General features: G+C 40.4%; 1 protein-coding gene across 2 annotated transcripts; it reads left to right on the plus strand.

Moving 5' to 3' along the window:
- Positions 1–12,636: 12,636 nt before the first annotated feature.
- LOC105054222 (homeobox protein BEL1 homolog) lies at positions 12,637–17,586 on the plus strand. Of its 2 annotated transcripts, none has more exons than XM_010935690.4 (6): positions 12,637–13,160; positions 13,301–13,418; positions 13,643–14,410; positions 15,158–15,540; positions 16,320–16,380; positions 16,588–17,586. In XM_010935690.4, exons 3-6 carry the CDS (start codon positions 13,685–13,687, stop codon positions 17,206–17,208), a joined length of 1,791 nt encoding a protein of 596 aa, XP_010933992.1. In that variant the 5' UTR covers positions 12,637–13,160; positions 13,301–13,418; positions 13,643–13,684; the 3' UTR covers positions 17,209–17,586. The 2 variants fall into 2 exon arrangements, with proteins under 2 accessions (XP_010933992.1, XP_010933993.1); XM_010935691.4 differs by having other exon boundaries at positions 13,317–13,418.
- Positions 17,587–18,206: the final 620 nt, after the last annotated feature.

Genomic DNA, 18,206 nt, shown 5'->3' on the forward strand with positions numbered 1-18,206 from the left:
CTACTGGAGCTCCATCCAAATACCTGCAAAAAATTCTCAACGAAAGATTCTTCGATGAAAATTCTCCGACGCTCAAGTCAGGAGATGGAAAACAATGAGTGAGAGAGAGAGAGAGCAAAGGGTGGAGAAATTAAAGATTTTGGAGCTCTTTTATTTATAGGGAAGGAGTCAAGAGTCATAAATGTCTCAGAGTTGTGATTGCTTTTTGGATATTACATACAGATCAATTCGGAGAAGTTATTTTTTTTACGGAAGACTCAATCATGAAAGAATTCTTCTATATCCAGACTTTTCCAATTTGGGATAGAGAGAGGCAAATTTGTGGGTAAGGAGCTTAGCTCGGTTACGGACGAGCTATAATAAATTGTCCGGAGCTGATGTTTTGAAAACTGTGGAGCACGCGTTGACCTTAGGTGATTTGGGATTAGTTGGTCATGGACGAGCTATAGTCGATCGTCCTAGGCTGAGGTGAACTAGGCATGGGTCGAGGAATGAAAATTGCTGCTAACTCGATGGGATGTTCAGCAACCTTTGCATCCGTTATATGCGCATAATCTGAAAAGTGTTCATCTATCATAGCTCGGTAGTAACCGAGGATGTTGCAGCCGAGGTCGAGGTATAGACCCACAACACAGAGGATAAAGGTCCCAGGCTTAGGGGTATAAATGTGTCAAGCTACTTGTGAGCTACTCGAGCTCAACTCGAGTCTAAGCTTGATTCATCTCGGTTATTATCAAGCTCAAGTAGCTCGAATAGTTTTTTGAATTGAGCTCAAATAGCAAGATATTTAGCTTGAAAGCTTGCGAGCCTACTCAAATTTATATATATTTTTAATAATATTATTTTTATTTATAATATATATATATATTATTAGTAGACTAAGGTTTGATTTTCAGCTCGAGTATGGCTCGATTGATATTCGAATCAAATCGAGTCAATCTCGAGTTTTGTCTATTTTTTGTTGAACGGAGCTAGAGCTTAAGATATTAAGGTTCGATAGATCTCGAGTCAAGTTTCGAGTTCTAATATTGTGAGTCGAGTCAAGCTCGAGCTCTTAGCTACTCGACTCGGCTTGGCTCAGCTCGATTGCACCCCTACTCGGGCCTGATGAATTTCTCTGCTATTATTCAGGAGATATTAGTCTATCATTTAGTGGAAGATGGTGGTTGTTATGCCAAAGTTTTTTGCTATAGGTCATATGTCAGCTGATTGGAAGTAGACATTCATTATTTACTAAAGAGGTAGTGACCTCTGTGGGACATTCTTTTGCTGCAGTCTCATGGCAATCAAGCTAGATATGAGCCAACTTACGATCACATGTGCTGGTGGTTCCTAGAGCAGGCCCTGGAGGAGTTTGATTTCCATCCCCGCTAGATCAGCTAGATCATGGCATGTATCTATAGTCTTGCCTTTGTCATCTTGATCAATAGGACACCCTCGAACTACTTTTGCTCGACAACTGGGCTACAGCAAGTTTATCCATTATCCCCATATCTTTTCATTTTTTGTGTTAACGCCATTTCACGAGCCTTTCGTGCTGCATCTCAAGGTCCAGATATAGATCCTTTCCTGCTAGCTCTAAGGGCCCAGCCGATCTCACACTTGTTTTTTGTAGATGATTGTTTGTTGCTAGGTTAGGCCTCAATCTGAAATGCTATCAACTTCAGAAGGATCATAGAGGAGTACTGCCTTTCTTCAGACCAAAAGGTGAACCTCCACAAAATAGCAGTTTATTTTAGCCTGAAGACACCAATCCAGACTCAGCATATGATTCGGGGTGTCCTTAAGGTGGTGGAGCATAGCGAGGTTTTGCTCTATTTGGGGGTTCCCATGGAAGGTCACCGACTCAATGGGACCGAGTGTGTTGGAGTGGAGCAGTCGATCTAGGAGTGGCTAGAGGGGTGGCAAGTCAAAGCTCTCTCCATGATGGGCAAGATTATCCTAGTGAGGTCAGTTATGAGTGCTATTCCTGTTTATCCTATCCAATACTATCCTCTAAAAGACCCTGATGGGGAAGATTGACCAGCAATTCTAGAGATTTCTATAGAGCCCGAGGCATGGAGGTGGTGGTGTGCATTTGCTTGCCTGGGATGTTGTGTGCCAGTCATTGGTGGATGGGGGTTTAGGGATCTAGTCTCTCGTCACTAGGAGGGAGGGCCTTATTGCTTGACATGCAGTCTGTTTCCTACTTGACCCTAACAGTTGGTGGAGCTCAATGATGAAGACCATGTATGGTTCATGGGAGATCGAAGCAGAGATCCAGTCGAGTCGGAGGTGCTCCTCCTATAGAAAGAGATTTATATGTGGGTCTCCATTGTCAGTTCACAGACTAGGTGGCTTGTGGGCGATGGTCAGTTTGTGAATGTCCTGCTTGATCCATGGGTGGCTGAGGTGATACTAAGCCACTGGCCGACTTTTATCAATATGGAGCTTGGGGCCTCTTTAAGAGTGTGTGACCTGCTTGCTTAAGATGATCAAGGCTGGGATTCTAAGGTGGTGACCCAGCTATTTGGGGAGATCTTGGCCAAGCGTGAGCAATCCTTAGTTATTCCGGCCCATGGCACTAAGGATGTCAGAGTTTAGAGGTCTTCATTTTTGCCTAAAGCAGTAATGACAGACCTCTATCACCAATTCTGGAGGGAGCCGTCGAGGCAGCTGGATATTGGGTGGATTTGAAGGATCGAGATGTACCCGTCGGTGAATATTTTCCTTTGAAAAGTTGCATGGAGGCATCTTCTGACCAAAGCTATCCTAAGGATGAGAGGCATGAACATTAAGTCTATCTGTCCGATCTGTAGCAGGAAGAAAGAAACCATTAAACACATTCTTTTCCTGTGTCCGAGGACAATGCAAGTGTGGCACTTGGCGAGTTTGCACAGCTTCTCTTCTCAGGAGGGGACCTTGGTTCTGGAGTTCCTGGAGTTGCTGAGGCAGAGCGGTGGCGCTGGAGCGCTGATGTCAGTTGGCATTCAAGTAGCCTATATTACTCCATAGATCTGGCTATCCAGGAATACCCTGGTATTTGAGGTTAGGAGGTGCTTGACGAGATTTATTCTAGAGAGAGTCCTGATTTTGGCCATTGAGATGATTGATATTACCTCGAGACCCTTGGAGATCTGGGACTCTCAACCAGCTCATGCAACGGCCCACAGTGTATTCAACATCTGGGAACCACCTCCTTCGAGATTTTTTAAGGTTAACTTCAACGACAGTGTCAGAAGTAGCAGTGATGGAGCTAATTTCTTGATTTATGATTATGCCTCCAGAGTTGTAGCGACCGAGGGCAGTCATCTCGTTGATCTATTTGTTCCTACTGTGAAGCTTCAAACTACGTGGGCTAGAATTACTTATGTGTGTCGGAGCCTCCATATTGATCATCTGTTCATTGAATATGACACAGCTACTGTGATGACTTGGCTTCAGAAGTGCATGTAGGGAGACACCAATCACTCTTTTTTGCATGAGATTGCGGCTATGCTATCGAACCATGCAAATCTTACCATCAGACACATCTTTCAAGAAATGGATATTGCAGTTGACTAGCAACTATTTTGTCGTGGAGCACTCTGAATTGCACCTTCGGACCAACTTACGTGAGATTCCTAATCTATTTAAGGATATTTTATTTTTTGATTACCTTTAATGTATTCACAAGAAGGATTTGAATTATCAAAAAAAAAAATTAACTTTTTATTCTTAAGTGATTTTAATTAGAATAAATAAATAAAAATTTATGAAGTATTAAAAAAGGGAATGCAAATATAAAATTATTATAAAAGAAAGTGCTGGACCCCCTTGCCCGGAAAGTTCGTGGTACTTGAGACTGATGGATACTTCAAACTCATCGGAACAAGAAAATTATAACCTGAGTTATTCTGATCCGACTCATGCTCCATGGAACCAAGGACAAAGATAGCCAACCAACCCTGCTCTAGAAACAATTGACGAGTTCATGTTGGTCCAAAAGCCTTCGGTCTCTCAGTGGGCTGGGCCTAGCCAAGCCCAGGGCCACATTTGGACAGGTCCTAATCTTCACAGGTCAGGCCTAGTCACGTTTAATTTTCCTCTAGACTAGTTCAAACCCAACACTATTCGAGCTTCAAATTTGTAGCCCTAGGCCTAGTCCAAAGGCCCACTTGCCGAGCCTAAGGCCCCTTTATTTCTTTTGCGGTTGATCAGAAAGGCTGGACCTTATGAGAACTAGCCTTGCAACAATAACCCTCACCCAAGGAAAATATTCACATGCATACGCTTTACATTGAAAATATTCCCTAGCTACCATAAAATTGCACTTAGCAAATCAAAAGGGAGCCATATCCAAGGAGCATGTAAATTACAAGGAAGCATTCAATGACTCATGTCAAGGATTAGTTCGATCGATTTATTCTAAAACCAGTGTTTTTCTACTACTGCTTTTGGATAACACAGCTATCAGTTGTAAGCACTCAATTTTGTAGCTCTATATGATAGCTATGTACATGCATGTCTGTATTCATCATACACACATGTATTTTATTTGAACATAATGTATTTATAGTCTTTATCATCCATTTCTTCAAAAAGAATCCTACACATGTCACCACATACGGCTGGGTTCTGGCAGAATCAAAGCTCAGTATTTGGACCCACCAGACTGGCTCGAACCCTGCCTGACCAAATCTTGGGCGTGGCGCTCACAGTTTCAGCCCAAGCTCATCTCAGCCAGTTGAGGAGAAGGATTTTGCTGATTTGCACCTGCATTAAGAGAGGGGAAAAAGCCTTGATGTTGGGATGGCTTGGCTGAGCCTGCTATATTTGCTTAGCTTAGGCCCATCAACAACATGATTAGGCCTGATGATCTGAATTGGGCCTCACCTGATGGGCTGGGAATGCACAGACTTCTTCTTCTTCTTGCTATTGTTAATTTTGGAGCTTATGACCCAAAAATAACTAGCACTAAAAGAACTACATGGGAAGAATTTCATCTTGTCGATCTGTTGTAGATGAAGTGAATTTTGCCAGCCGACTAGTTAGCAGGAATAGAGGAAACATCCGATCTACCCAAAGGATCAGCTCTTCACCCGAATATTGCCCATATCATTCGCATGGATGCTTTGGGTTATACTTATATTCCTTTTCAATTTTGCCAAAAAAAGAATTTGATCTTCTAAGAGAGGCCAATGAAGCCGAAGACCTTCCTAAGCCAATGAATCCTAGCATTTCTATGAAAGTGACAAAAAAAAAAAAATCATCCATCCACAATTTATTAAAATATGTTACAAGTTTGCATTTTGGAACTTTAAACAATGGAAAAAATGAATAATGTTACAAAATTTTGTAGTGCATTAAAATTACATGATTGCATCATTCTCATATCGGTGATTGCAAGTGTATCGACTGTGAAATTCACTAATAGATAAGATCGTTGTTATAGCAATGCTGTTTGATATCTTTTCTTCTAAAAAAATCGATACATTACTAATATGCATATTTCTTATAGATGATAAAAAGAAAATAGTGTATAAAAACTTGGATTTGATGTCAAAATTAAATTATATGTATAGTTGAATGTAGCGTAATGAAGCTGAGCTTGATTAAGTTTGAGTCTAATCAAGTTTAATTTGAAATTAATTTTAAAATTGAGCTTTAAGATCAAGCTTGATTTGTTTATCATTATTTTGAGCTTAATTTCGAATTAAACTGCACATGAGCCTACTTGATTAGTTTGCTAAATCGAGCTAAAATCCACTCAAGATTAATTAAAGCATGATTTAAGCCTCAATGTAGATTTCAAGCTCTGTTTGTATATATATATACACACACACACACGGACCGATTGAAACTAGTTTTGACTCTATTTTGCCAATTCAAACTTAGTTTGTATAGCCTCAAATTGAGCTTAATTCAAGCTTTTCCTGAGCTGAGCTTGAACTATTCGGTTCATTTGATGTCCCTAGGTGAAGGAGGTAAACATAAATCGATTATGTATATAACTATAAATTCCCAAGGAAAATTGGCATCAGGTTGTCTACGTGGTTGATTGTGAGCTAGCATTACAAGTGATGATAGAGTTCCAACAAACCCATGTTATATTAGAGAATCGAAGGCCATATGGGAAACCTATTGTGGACTAGTGGGTCAGTGCCTATGGTCAAGTGCTTAGTTCATCCTTGAGGTCAAGGTGGCGTGATCAGCCACCCAAACAGGTCATATATACTCACATTTATCATCTGGCCTTGGGGGCTGCAACTCTGGTCATGGTAGAGGAACAAAAAAACAAAACGAAAGGGCTTATCAGAAGAAGAATATGTGGATTAGAATGCATTCCATCGGCCGAGAATCCTTTTTCTTCTCTCTCCCTCTCCCTCTCTCTCTCTCTTATTGATTATCCCTTGCAGTGGATGATGGAGTCCATTCAATATTTTAAGGTCCAGGTTTTGATGGAACCCCGTCCTATGATTCTACGTAGGCCCATCACGTTAACATTTCTACGAGAAAAGTCTAGTACGCATCCACGTCAAATCCATTATGTTTTTTTTTTTTTGGGTAAAAATCCATTATGTTTTAAGAATGAGGAAACCCACCCAAAATGGTGGGCCTTTAATTTCAATTCTTTATTTTGTGGGCCCTACTTTATTTTGTCTGCTCTCCTGCATTCTTTCTTCCCTGCCTCGTACTTTTTCCAAGAAATCAATCCATGTGCAGTTCCAGGGACCAGAGGGCTCTCCACATTCTTCACCTTTCCACGAGAGCAGCCATAAGGGCTTCATTTAAAAACACCATTGCAGGTCATGCCTAAGATCTTAGTTGATTAGTATACAAGAATCCTGAAAAATCTAAATCAGTTAAATTTTTAGGACTGGAAATGGATTAGGTTCGGTTAAGAACACAATCTGATTATAATCATGTTTAAACATGTAGACTTAAATCCATAATTGGAGCTTATCATAATGGTCATATCCTTCTGCCCCGCAACTAAAGAATCTGAATACATATCTTGGATGGTGCTTTCTAGTATTTAGTCATAATTTGTATCCGTCTCTCTTCTTTTGTTTGAAGAGAAAAGTGGACTTAAATCTAATTCTTATCAATTTAAGTTAGATTTGGATGGGCTGGTTGGCAACAGCCTGAATAAACTAGATTTACCTAAAGTAAGATTATTTTTTGATTAGGAGATAAAGATTCGAGATTGAGTTAAAAGTCATCAACCAAAATCCAACCATTCATAGTTGAGTTGAAAGAAATAGCCCTTAGCAACCTCTGCTCTCTCATAGTCTAATTTCCGGTGGGCCCCCTGGTAAAGATTAGATATTGTCAGGTCTAATTTGGGTTGTTTATGATCATTGGATTTATGAATCTAGAGGTCATTGTCTCACGTGTTCAGAAGGTATGGAGTATAAATCAATGAGCTACGGATTCATAAGACAAGTCAACTTTTAAATGATAACCATTTGATTATTGGGGTAGTGCGAATTTTGTGATGTCTATCTTGGAAAAAGAAATATATATATATAATATATATTGGTGCCTGTCTTATCCTAATGTTTCACTCACAACAACCCTGACGTTTGTTTGTTTTTTTTTTTTTTTTTCCCTTCTTTTTCGGGCTTGTCACACGAGTATGTTGCACCGCATACTATCAGCCCTTTTTACTTTATCTTTAGCTAACTTTTCTTCGTGCACGAATCTTTCCTTTTTGCTTCAGTCTCCACGCACCATGGACTTGATTGGGTGAAAAGTGGATGATATTAGAAGCTGTCAACTAAAGCAGGATTGAGTAAATGGAATGCCGGGTTCAGATATTGTGATGGGAACATTGCGATCTTACTCCATTAACTAGTTGTGGCCGTCCTGATGCAGGCATGCAAGAAACCATGCGGAGTGGTGGAAGCTAGCCAGCTCTTTAGCCAATGTGCAACAAGTTATCTGATGCTGAAAAATATTGTTTGACCTTCAACAATCCAAAGTATATTTCATTAAGATCTAAGTTCTAGTTGTACCTGAAATGGCAAATTTAGGGGTACCATGTACCATATAACAAAAATATCATTTTTGCACTATATTTAGATAAATCTTGACTTCTATATCTAGTTTGCTTTTTATTGTATTATTAAAATCTTGCTTAAAAAAAGAAATTTTTGTCCTGATCTGCTTCAAGATCCAACTTTATATCGAGCAGTGTGATAAACCCCTTCGAGTAATTTGCATTCTCATGTATCTTGAGAAGTCAACCTAATTTCACAAAAAAAAGAGAATCTTAATTAATAGTCGCATAAAAAGTTATTATTTATGGAAGTTTTGATGTATAGTTCAGTATCAAATATGGCAAATCTTACTTCTGAGCATTAAACTTATTCAGACCCGCTCGATTTTTTTTTTTTTTTTTTAAAGGAGAAATGAACGAAGTGTAGACTTCCTCTGCCGAAAGTTCTCTATATCATATTTGATGATCATCTTGAATTAAGCAATCTTAAGATGTATATTCAATCAAACAAGAAATATCTGCATGTTGATTGTACTGCAACGATTGCCATGATGATCTCACATCAAAACAAAAAATAACTTTAAGAAAGTTTAGATGCCTTTCTAGTTATAAGCTATCATTCACCCAGATATACACAGCTCACTCGAAGTCAGAGTCTCTAGTTTGAATGTGAACTTGAGAGATCCAAGCCTCTTATCATGCCATCCATGTACTCTGTCATAAGCTTAAGATTTGAATAGGAGAAGATCCAACCACCATCCTTATCGATCTTGGAAGGAGTGAATTAGTATAATTAAAATTAGATAGGAATAGAGCCACCTGTTTCCTATTTTCGTAGTTAGCTGTCATCGTAGGAATTTGATGTTCAATCCGTAACTAGTCCTGAGTGTCGAATGCCACGGTCAGCCACAAAGGGTAGATTTGATGATTTTTGTGACTAAGATGTAGCAATGGATGGCTATCGACTCGCCCATTTTACCTACTGACCCACGGCCTTTGGAGCTGTTTAGTGTGATAATTTGTCCAAGTGGATTAGGATCATTGAAGTCCGAAACTGGAGTGTGTGTGCTTTTATATAAAGATCTATGCAAGTGCGTATTTGATTTCACATTGATCATATATTATATAAATTTTAAATATTTTATAAAATTAATAAATTTAAATTATATTTTTAAATTAATTTTTTTAATATAATTTTAAATTATGATAAATAATTTATAAATAGAGCTAATCCATAGTTCATGGAGACTAGAAATATTATAGCATAAGTCTATTTGAATTAATTACGATATTTATGATTACATTATGATATGTATGTTTGGATTTAAATTTGAAAAATTTTTTGTGCATCGTGAGTGAATGGTACAGAACGTGTGCACCATCTACGATGATTGGATCGTGTGTGAAACCGAAATACGGTGTATAAAAAAAAAAAATTTCTTTCGATTTTACGTATGAATCAATCATCGTAGACGGTATACGTCATTCTATACCGTTTGTGATGTACAAAATAATTTTCTTTAAATTTTTAGCTATATAAAATTTCATTCAGATATATATTTAATTTTTATATTAATTATATATAAAATAAATTTTAAATATTTATATAAAGTCAATGAGATATGTGTGTGTATATATATATATATATATTATTATTTTTTGGGTTGATGTGTGGCATTCGCATGGGCAAACCGGTGGTTACGAGGTGTCCTAGAGCCGGATGGAATACGGTATGATGCAAAACTGGTCACCCTGATTGAAGCGTTCCAGGATCGGTAACGTCACCTTCCCGTCAGCAGTTGATGAGCCCTCCAGATTCTCACTAGGACCATTGGACTCTTCTGTCCTTTTTTTTTTTTTTTTTGGCTCACCGCTTCCAGCTGTATCCAGTCATGGGCCAGTGCCACTCGGTCATGATCACGTGTTTCGTTGGTGGGTCCCATGAGGTATTACACGACAAGACGGGCAATCGTAGTGGTTTTGGCTGTCCCGTTGGTAGGTCTCAGTAGCGGATCTACTCTCGGCAGGGCAGGTAAGAGAGAGCGAAGGGTGGCCTCCGGCGACCTATAGAATCTTGGGGAGGGAGTGGGTCCCACGTCACTCCCACGGACGCTGCATCCACCTGATAAAGTCGTTCAAACAGCCACTTGCGTAACTACGGCCGTTCCAAGCTCCCAACTAACATGGGGAGATGCCATGGAAGCTAACATCATGTCCTCCAGCTCTCCTGTGCCATTACATGCTCTCCGTTCCCTAGCACCAAGCTTCTCATTCCTATTTATTATGCTCCTAATTCTCATTTGATATCCTCCTATTCCTGAGTTACTTTCTGTCCACCAATTGGCATCGGTTAGCATGTTCTGTGTCACGTTATATTATCCCAATCTCTTTGAATCGCGACTCCTTTTCCACCAAAAAGCTCTCATCTTTACTATATATAAAGATGTGGCGAGCAAATTAACTTGAAGGATAGGAGGTAATTGGAGGCAAGGGATTTAGTGGAATAGGAAGACTAGCGCTTTGCTATTTATCTTTCTATAGTGGCATCCTGTACACTTTTCTGTAGAAATTAATGGTTAACTAACAAGGAGTAAAATAGAAATACCATATAGTTGAAGCCACGTAAGATGAACCATCCATTGTTCATATGCTGGATCGAAGATTAGATTATTGTTCTTGTCGCGAATCGTGGTTGGTGGTGCTGAGATGGAGCCATTGGCGTACCCAAGAAGATAATACACACGGAGAAGAGCCGACATGATATTTTTTCTTGTATAAAAGTTAGATCCATCAAGTTTAATAGCTAGATTTGAGATTGTTGAAGGAAGAGTGGATGTAGATTGCATGAGCGAAGAGGATTGAGTCATTGTAGTGTTTTAGATAGATGAGCAAGGGGTAGATCCGTCATGTATGAGATGAAGAATTTAAAAATTGTAGAAAAAAATAAGGAAAAAAATGGTAAATATTGCCCAAAAGATGGTTCTAATACCATAAAAGATTTTTAGAAAAAAGAATTTGTAGAAATCTCACCATGTTCATCAGGATGAGTCTGCTTATATTATATAGTGGTGTGATATGCATAATTATGGTTACAAGAGATTACATGAATCAAATACAAATTCAAATAATCATAATTTGCAAATTACACAATCATGACTTGCTAATTTACAGATTACACAATCATGATTGATTACACAATCACGACTTCCTAATTTACAGATTACGACTTCTTAATTTATAGATTACACAATCATGATCCTGATTTATCTCCAGTATCCTAGCTATGTTCTAATATAGATGTGAAATTTAACCAGTTTGTTGGAGATTGTAGGACTTGTTTTGTTCACGGAAAGAGAAAGAGAGAAAGTATGGTCAATAGAAAAATATTGAGATGCTTCATGTTTAGTTGGAATTTTCAAAAGAGATCAGCCGAAAGTAACTTTTCCATAAGAATAAAATTTTTATATTTAATAAGAAGCAAATACTTATGTGAGACATCAAAAAGTCCAATTTTTATCTACTGAAATTGGTATAATTTTTTTTTCCAAAATAAGCTTAAATTTTTAGATAGAATAGGATAAGATCTTTTCTTTTAATAAGAGTATAATAGGAATTTTATAAATTTTTTTTAGAAAAATATTCGATCAAACATAAGCTACTCTATAATGTATCATTTTTCATGACCAATCAAACATGCAAAAATCATTTTTGTAGGCATCATATATCCTGACATTAATATTTTAAAAAATAATATTTCAACGTGAGAAAATATTTCCTGCACTCTCTGGATCCGAAATCCAACACTTGAACTCTTCTCCTGTTCATTCAATCCACTGCTCTTTTCCTTGGCAACAAAAAGTCATTTACTTTGATCTGATTCTCAATTCAAAACCTGTTCTGCTAGCTATCTTAGTCATGCAAGCATATACCTTTTTTATATAAAAAAATACACATAATCATGGGTTCTGTTGGGCGTATCTCCCCAATTATTATCACTACTTTTCTTATTCTTACCCACTTGCAAGCTTATACAAAAGCCAACCAAATAATTGAAGTACTATGAGGCCAAGCTAATGGTTGTGTGTCAGCCAACACATAGAGAAGGGACGTGCGTGGTACGCAGCATGCATGGATTGTAGCTCCCACATATGCCTTCCACTCACGAGATTACACTAAGAAAAGACAGGGCGACACCATTAACAAAGGAGGAAGCCGTGGCATTTTAACGAACCGAGGCTCATCCCTTCCCCTATTCCTCCTTGCACTGTTAACGTTATCGCCAACAGTGTTACTACAGCTGCATTTAATCCAAAGAAAGACGACGATTAAGATGCTATGGTGACGTCCATCCGACGAAAGTGAGCCGTGTCAATGACAAGTTTAGCACCATAGATTAAGGTAGAAAGACAAGTCTACATAAGAAAATAAAAGCGGATTTGGCGAGGTATGGAAAGCGTGAGAGGACCACCAAGGAGTAAAATAATGTGGAGAGGAAAATAAGAATAGATTGGGGAGGAAAAGAGAGGCGGTCCCATGTTGTCTGGTCCCCATTTTAATATGCGTTTTAATGGGAATTAGTTGGGAATGGAGGACCACACCTCCTTGGGTCGGCGCCAGCCCCTATTTTCAGAATATTTTCCAGGCGCATCTATTCCACTGTTTTACTCCTACAGCCAACACCCCCCTCATCCCCTCCTCCCTCTCTATCCATCTATATCTTCCTCCCCTTATCTTGACTCTTTCTCTCTCTAGCTTTCCTGTGCTTTGCAGTGGAACGCGAGAGGCAGTGACACCAATCCTCTGAGACCCAATCCCCATGCGCCTTCTTCTGGGCAGAGGATGCAGGACCGAACAGGAGGCCATCTGAAAAAGTAGTGGGTGGAAGCAGGAGGAAGGCAAAACCCCACTTTGGAGGACTTGGGATTCGTGCCAATCCGAGATCTGGCCACTCTTTCTTCCTCCGAGGAAAAGAGACAATTATTAAAGTGCTGCAGCTATTTACTGAGAGAGAGAGGTAGGGTGAGCCAAGGTCCAGCAAAAAGAAAGAGAGAAAGGGGTCCATTTTATAGATACAGCTTATAGGGCGAGAGGGAGAGAGGTGAAGGGCGAATAAAGGCCATGCGGCGGCTGGTAGGTTTGCTCAAATGAAAGGACGAAGATCTGTATACGATCCTGCTCTACTCTACTTGCTGATGATGTATCTTTTTCTTATCTTTTCCGTTTCCTTTTCACTTCTGTCTTCTTATGGATTTGTTCATGGAAGGCACAAGATTTAATTAGGGAGTGAGGGTTTGTTTCCTTTTAGCTTGTCTTTGGAAGCACTAACTCTTCTATTAGGTGTACTCTTGAGAAGGCCTTTGACTCCTCATCATCTTCGCCAATCCCTGGGTTCGGCGTCATCGATACCATCCTCTTTAGAGAGAACACGGGCCTTAATTATGCTCTTCCAAAACCGGTAAGGGCTGGCCTACCTCGACCCTTCTCTTATAGATCACCTTGAATCATTTATATCTAATACCTGGAAAAAGGTGGCATATGACAAGCGATCGAGTTGTATTATTTTTTTCTCATCAATCTTTTGATTGCCTGTTTGAAGGTTTTGATCCTTCACTTCTCTTTTAGTTAGTTTTGTTTTGGGTGCGGGTGGGCGATCTTGATTCCAATTAATTATTGCTGCAGGTTCTTATAAGGTAGAGTTTCTCTCAATTATTGGAGCACAAGATGGCGCATCACCACCCAGAGAAGCTAGGGACTCTAATCTCTCCAGCTTTCAGCTACGACGACTTCTCCTCCACTAGAAACTCCATGATCCAGAGCTTCGAGCCCAACCAGGAGCTCTACAGCCTTCAAGCCGGGATGGAGATGCTGGGGAGAGGCTTCTTCCCCAAGGTGGGCAGCAGCTCCTCCAGCATCGGAGGGGAGCTCTCCCACTCATCGAACGAGAATCTTATGGTCACAGCCGAGACCGCGGTGACAGCGACGATGATGAATTCGTGGCAGCGGTCGAATCGGATGCTGGTCGAAGATTCCTCGCTGAGGTGTCTATTGCCTACCGATGGGAACCAGCAGCCCAGCCAGGGGCTATCCCTGTCCCTGTGCAACCCCGAGCCCTCCGAGGCCATCGACGGCATGGAACATGCCTTCCGTCAGCAGCACCTCTTCTCAAAACCCACCGAAGTACTTGAAGACAGGAGGCTCTTTCCACAATCCCATCAGCAAGTACAGCAGCTGAAGCACTCCAAATACTTGACTCCAGCGCAAGAACTACTCAACGAATTCTGCAGTCTAGGTGCGGGCAGCAGTTCCTCGAAGCACAAGTCCCACAAAACAAACCAATGGGAGGAAGGAGGGTCTTCTTCCAACTCTTCATGGAACCAATCCCTCTACTCTCTTGACATTATTGAGCTACAGAAGAGGAAGGCTGAGCTCTCGTCGATGCTAGAAGAGGTGAGCTACTTACTCTTGGCTAATTTCTTCCTCCATGGTTAAGAACACTTGAAACTGTTGTACCGAACAACATAATTATTTCTTCTGTATTATAAGTACTCCTAAGAGTAAAGACAGCAAGATAAATGAGTGCATAATTGATGAGGGATAAAGAGAGGAGCATATCTTAGTGGGTGCGAAAGAGAAGGAGGGAGAGGAGTGGGGGATTTGACGTTTTACCAGGGGTAGGAATTGATTGGTTTGGAAACTTGAATCTTTGTTCAATTATGCCGGACTGGCAAACCTACCATTAATGCGATGCTGCGCCGAGGGAGGGACAGATTGATATTTCGGGGCATTCCATTTACATTTGGAAACCTCTATTCTTTTCCCTTACTTAGGCATCTAAGCAGCCCTACCAGTCCTCTACCTGATCTATTGAATGGAACCCACCAGATCACCTATTTTTTACTATGAAATCCATTTATCTACTATTTTCATGTTGCATTTTGCTATAATTTACTAGCGAAATCCATGGTGTACTTGAAAAGCATGGTAGAGAACCAAACCATTTGATGTAAAAGCTCCACTGTTACAATACAAAAATGTTGCTGCTGTACATTCTGAGGCTTACTTTGATGGTTCCCATGGTAGCTCTAGAAGAAGCTCTACACTGTTATTTCCTTTTCCTCCTCGTCTTCTTCTTTTTCTTCTTTCTCTTCTTGTTTTACATTAATGTGAACATTCCTTTTGGATTCACTAATTCAGGTGGATAGGAGGTACAAGAAATATTGTGAGCAAATGAGGACGGTGGTCTCGTCGTTTGAGGCGGTGGCCGGGGAAGGGGCCGCTAGGGTATACTCTATCCTGGCATCCAAGGCCATGTCGAAGCACTTCCGGTGTCTGAGGGATGGGATTGTCGGCCAGATCCAGGTGACGAAAAAGGCTATGGGAGAGAAGGACCCGGTTGCACCAGGGACGACCAGAGGTGAGACCCCGAGGCTCAAACTGCTCGACCAGTGTCTCAGACAGCAGAAAGCCTTTCAGCAGGCTGGAATGATGGAGAGCCACCCATGGCGGCCGCAGCGGGGCCTACCAGAGCGCTCCGTGTCGATCCTGCGAGCATGGCTCTTCGAGCATTTTCTTCACCCGTAAAATCTCTCTCCTCTCTGAGATACGCACAAGTAATACAAAAGAGGAATGAATTTTCTCCATTGCTCGTATTCGCTAATTAATAATCATTTCAACTACAAAAAAAGATTCACTTTCTTAAAAGACATGCAAGATCATTCTAGTACATATTCATCTTTAATTTACCTATTGCTTACATGAACTATATGAAATGGTTTTACTGATGTTTGAGGATGACGTTGTTGTTGGCACGATTTCCATTTTAGACGATCCCAGTTTTCATATCAGATATACAGAAGAACACAAAAAAGAAGTGGAGTTATCCCATTACATGAATGTATTCTTTAATCATTTTAACTTGCAAAAATTTCACACAAATTCTTGAAAGGCCTGAGAGATCGTATATCTCCCCTCAAGAACATATTCATCTTATGCTACTGTCTACATGAACCATGAAATGGTCAAAGTCCTTATGTTTTAGGGTAATACAGTTGTTGATACAAGCTCCATGTTAAACTATCCCAGTCTTCATATAAGAATAAGATATTTTTCTGAATGCATTCATAATTAGGATATATATTTTCAGCTTAATACAGCTGGTGTCAGGTAGAATTCTATTGGTTGTTGCTTCACTAATTATTAATGACATTAGCACTTCTCATACCCATTCCTTGTTTTATATCGTAAACAACAAACGCAGACCTCGTTGGGGACAAGAGAAACCAAAAAACCTAGCTATCAGATGCCTAAACCTCTAAATAGTATCGCCCCTGGACTTATAAATTAAACTTGATTGCAGGTACCCCAGCGATGTCGATAAGCATATATTAGCTCGGCAAACGGGACTCTCCAGGAGCCAGGTACGTCAACATCGATCTCACACATCCTTTTCGTTGATTAATCTATCCTCCAACCTTGAATCTCACCATCTTTTCTTTATATATTATTCCATGTATTAATACATTTGCAACAGCCTTGTGTCTTCTTGTTGGCAATGCATCCAAGACCCCATAGTGTCGAAGAATTTCTGAAATAATTGTGTAATGGCTGCTTGGTTTCCACTACAGGTCAACAATTGGTTCATAAACGCAAGGGTCAGGCTATGGAAACCAATGGTGGAGGAAATGTACTTGGAAGAAATAAAGGAGAAGGATAGGCAGACACCCAATGAGGAGAACAGTAACGACAACAACCCCGGGCCTGGAAACCCTAACCCTAATTCTAGCTCCTTACAGCTGCTTGCGGAGGACCAGAAGCCCACACTGGGGCAGCTCCTCAACGACTCAGACTCCCTCTCCTCCATCGTCAACAGTAGCCACCACCGCACCGACGGAAGGGATCCCACAAACAACAAGATTTCCTACCGCGACCCCCGGCGACCACACCACCCGGCCGTCCCGAGGGCCGAGAACTTCGGTGTGGTGGACTTGGACTTCACTTCCTACGGTGAGTGCAGCAATCCAAACTTCGGTGGTGGTGGTGTCTCCCTAACTCTGGGCTTGCAGCAGCACAACGGAGGGGGCATGAGCTTATCCTTCTCCCCAGCCTCTCAGCACTCTCTGCTCTTCTCCAGAGAGCAGATGGAGGACTGCCAGCCGGGCCAGTTCTCTATCTTAGATGGGGAGGCTCAGAACCTTCCTTACAGAAACCTGATGGAAGCTCAGCTGCTGCATGACTTGGCCGGGTAGGGAGAAGTCCAGGGGGCCGGTGGGTCTCCGTGTGGGGGTCAAGGATAGGGACATGCTAACGGTAAGTGGGTGGATATGGTACACTTGACCTATGTTTCGGGCGGGTAGGATAAAATGGGTAGGTGGGTCCTGTACTGTAACTAAGTTTTGGTTCCTAAGTAGAAGGGTGGGATGTGGACAATGTCGTCGCATGAATTGGGCAGATGTGCCGTCATTGTTTGGTGCAGGAATATACGTATACGGTTTCGTAGAATCCTTGGACACACATTTTACTTCCACTGGTGCACCACACCACATGGAATACCTAGGTTTTGTAGAGTGCTGTACTATAAGATTTCCTTTGCTTGTAGGGTAAATTTATCCCCCTCCTTCCTCCTATATATCTTTTTTACTCCCCCCTCATGAAGCATGCTAAAATTTTTTTATTAATCATTGGTGAGATTCAATATATCTTATTGACAAGACTAAGAATGTTTGGGTACAGTGTTGAAATAATCCAAGCGTTTACCAAGCGCTAAAATCTAACACCGACAAGAGGAGGGCCCTCTATAGCAGGGAGACATGAATTAGAGAGATGTTGAAAGGATGCAAAATAGAAGATTTGCAAATCTTTTTGTGTGGCAAAGGTTGAACCTCATGTCAATTTGGACCATTTGGATAAGGAAATGAAGAGATAAATTTCTCATTTTTCTTGCAACTTGGCAATCTGACTTTAATGATGTAAGGAATAGTTTTAAAAAATCCATAAAAAAAATTGTGATATAAGTGCTTTCTCATTAAAGTACTATTGGTGGTAAATGCTAGTTCATAAATTAAAATTCTCTGACAAGAATGTGAAACTGCACAACCTACAAATACTTAAGTATTTTGATGGTAGCCATCATTAGAGGTTTGTTTGGGATATATGCTCAAGATAACATTGAAAAAATCATTTTTTTCTCATATTAATTACTATTACTCCTATCATTATTGTTGTTCTCCTTGATGTTGCTATTATT

The sequence above is a fragment of the Elaeis guineensis genome, chromosome 11, assembly GCF_000442705.2.
Source record: "Elaeis guineensis isolate ETL-2024a chromosome 11, EG11, whole genome shotgun sequence".
NCBI classification, from domain to species: Eukaryota; Viridiplantae; Streptophyta; class Magnoliopsida; order Arecales; family Arecaceae; genus Elaeis; species Elaeis guineensis.

Bases quoted from the DNA above. Each gene is read 5' to 3' on its own strand.
- LOC105054222 (XM_010935690.4), top strand. From the start codon at position 13,685: ATGGCGCATCACCACCCAGAGAAGCTAGGGACTCTAATCTCTCCAGCT. The intron at 14,411-15,157 runs GTGAGCTACTTA...TCACTAATTCAG, and splicing joins TCTCGTCGATGCTAGAAGAG to GTGGATAGGAGGTACAAGAA. The intron at 15,541-16,319 runs GTAAAATCTCTC...ACTTGATTGCAG, and splicing joins TTCGAGCATTTTCTTCACCC to GTACCCCAGCGATGTCGATA.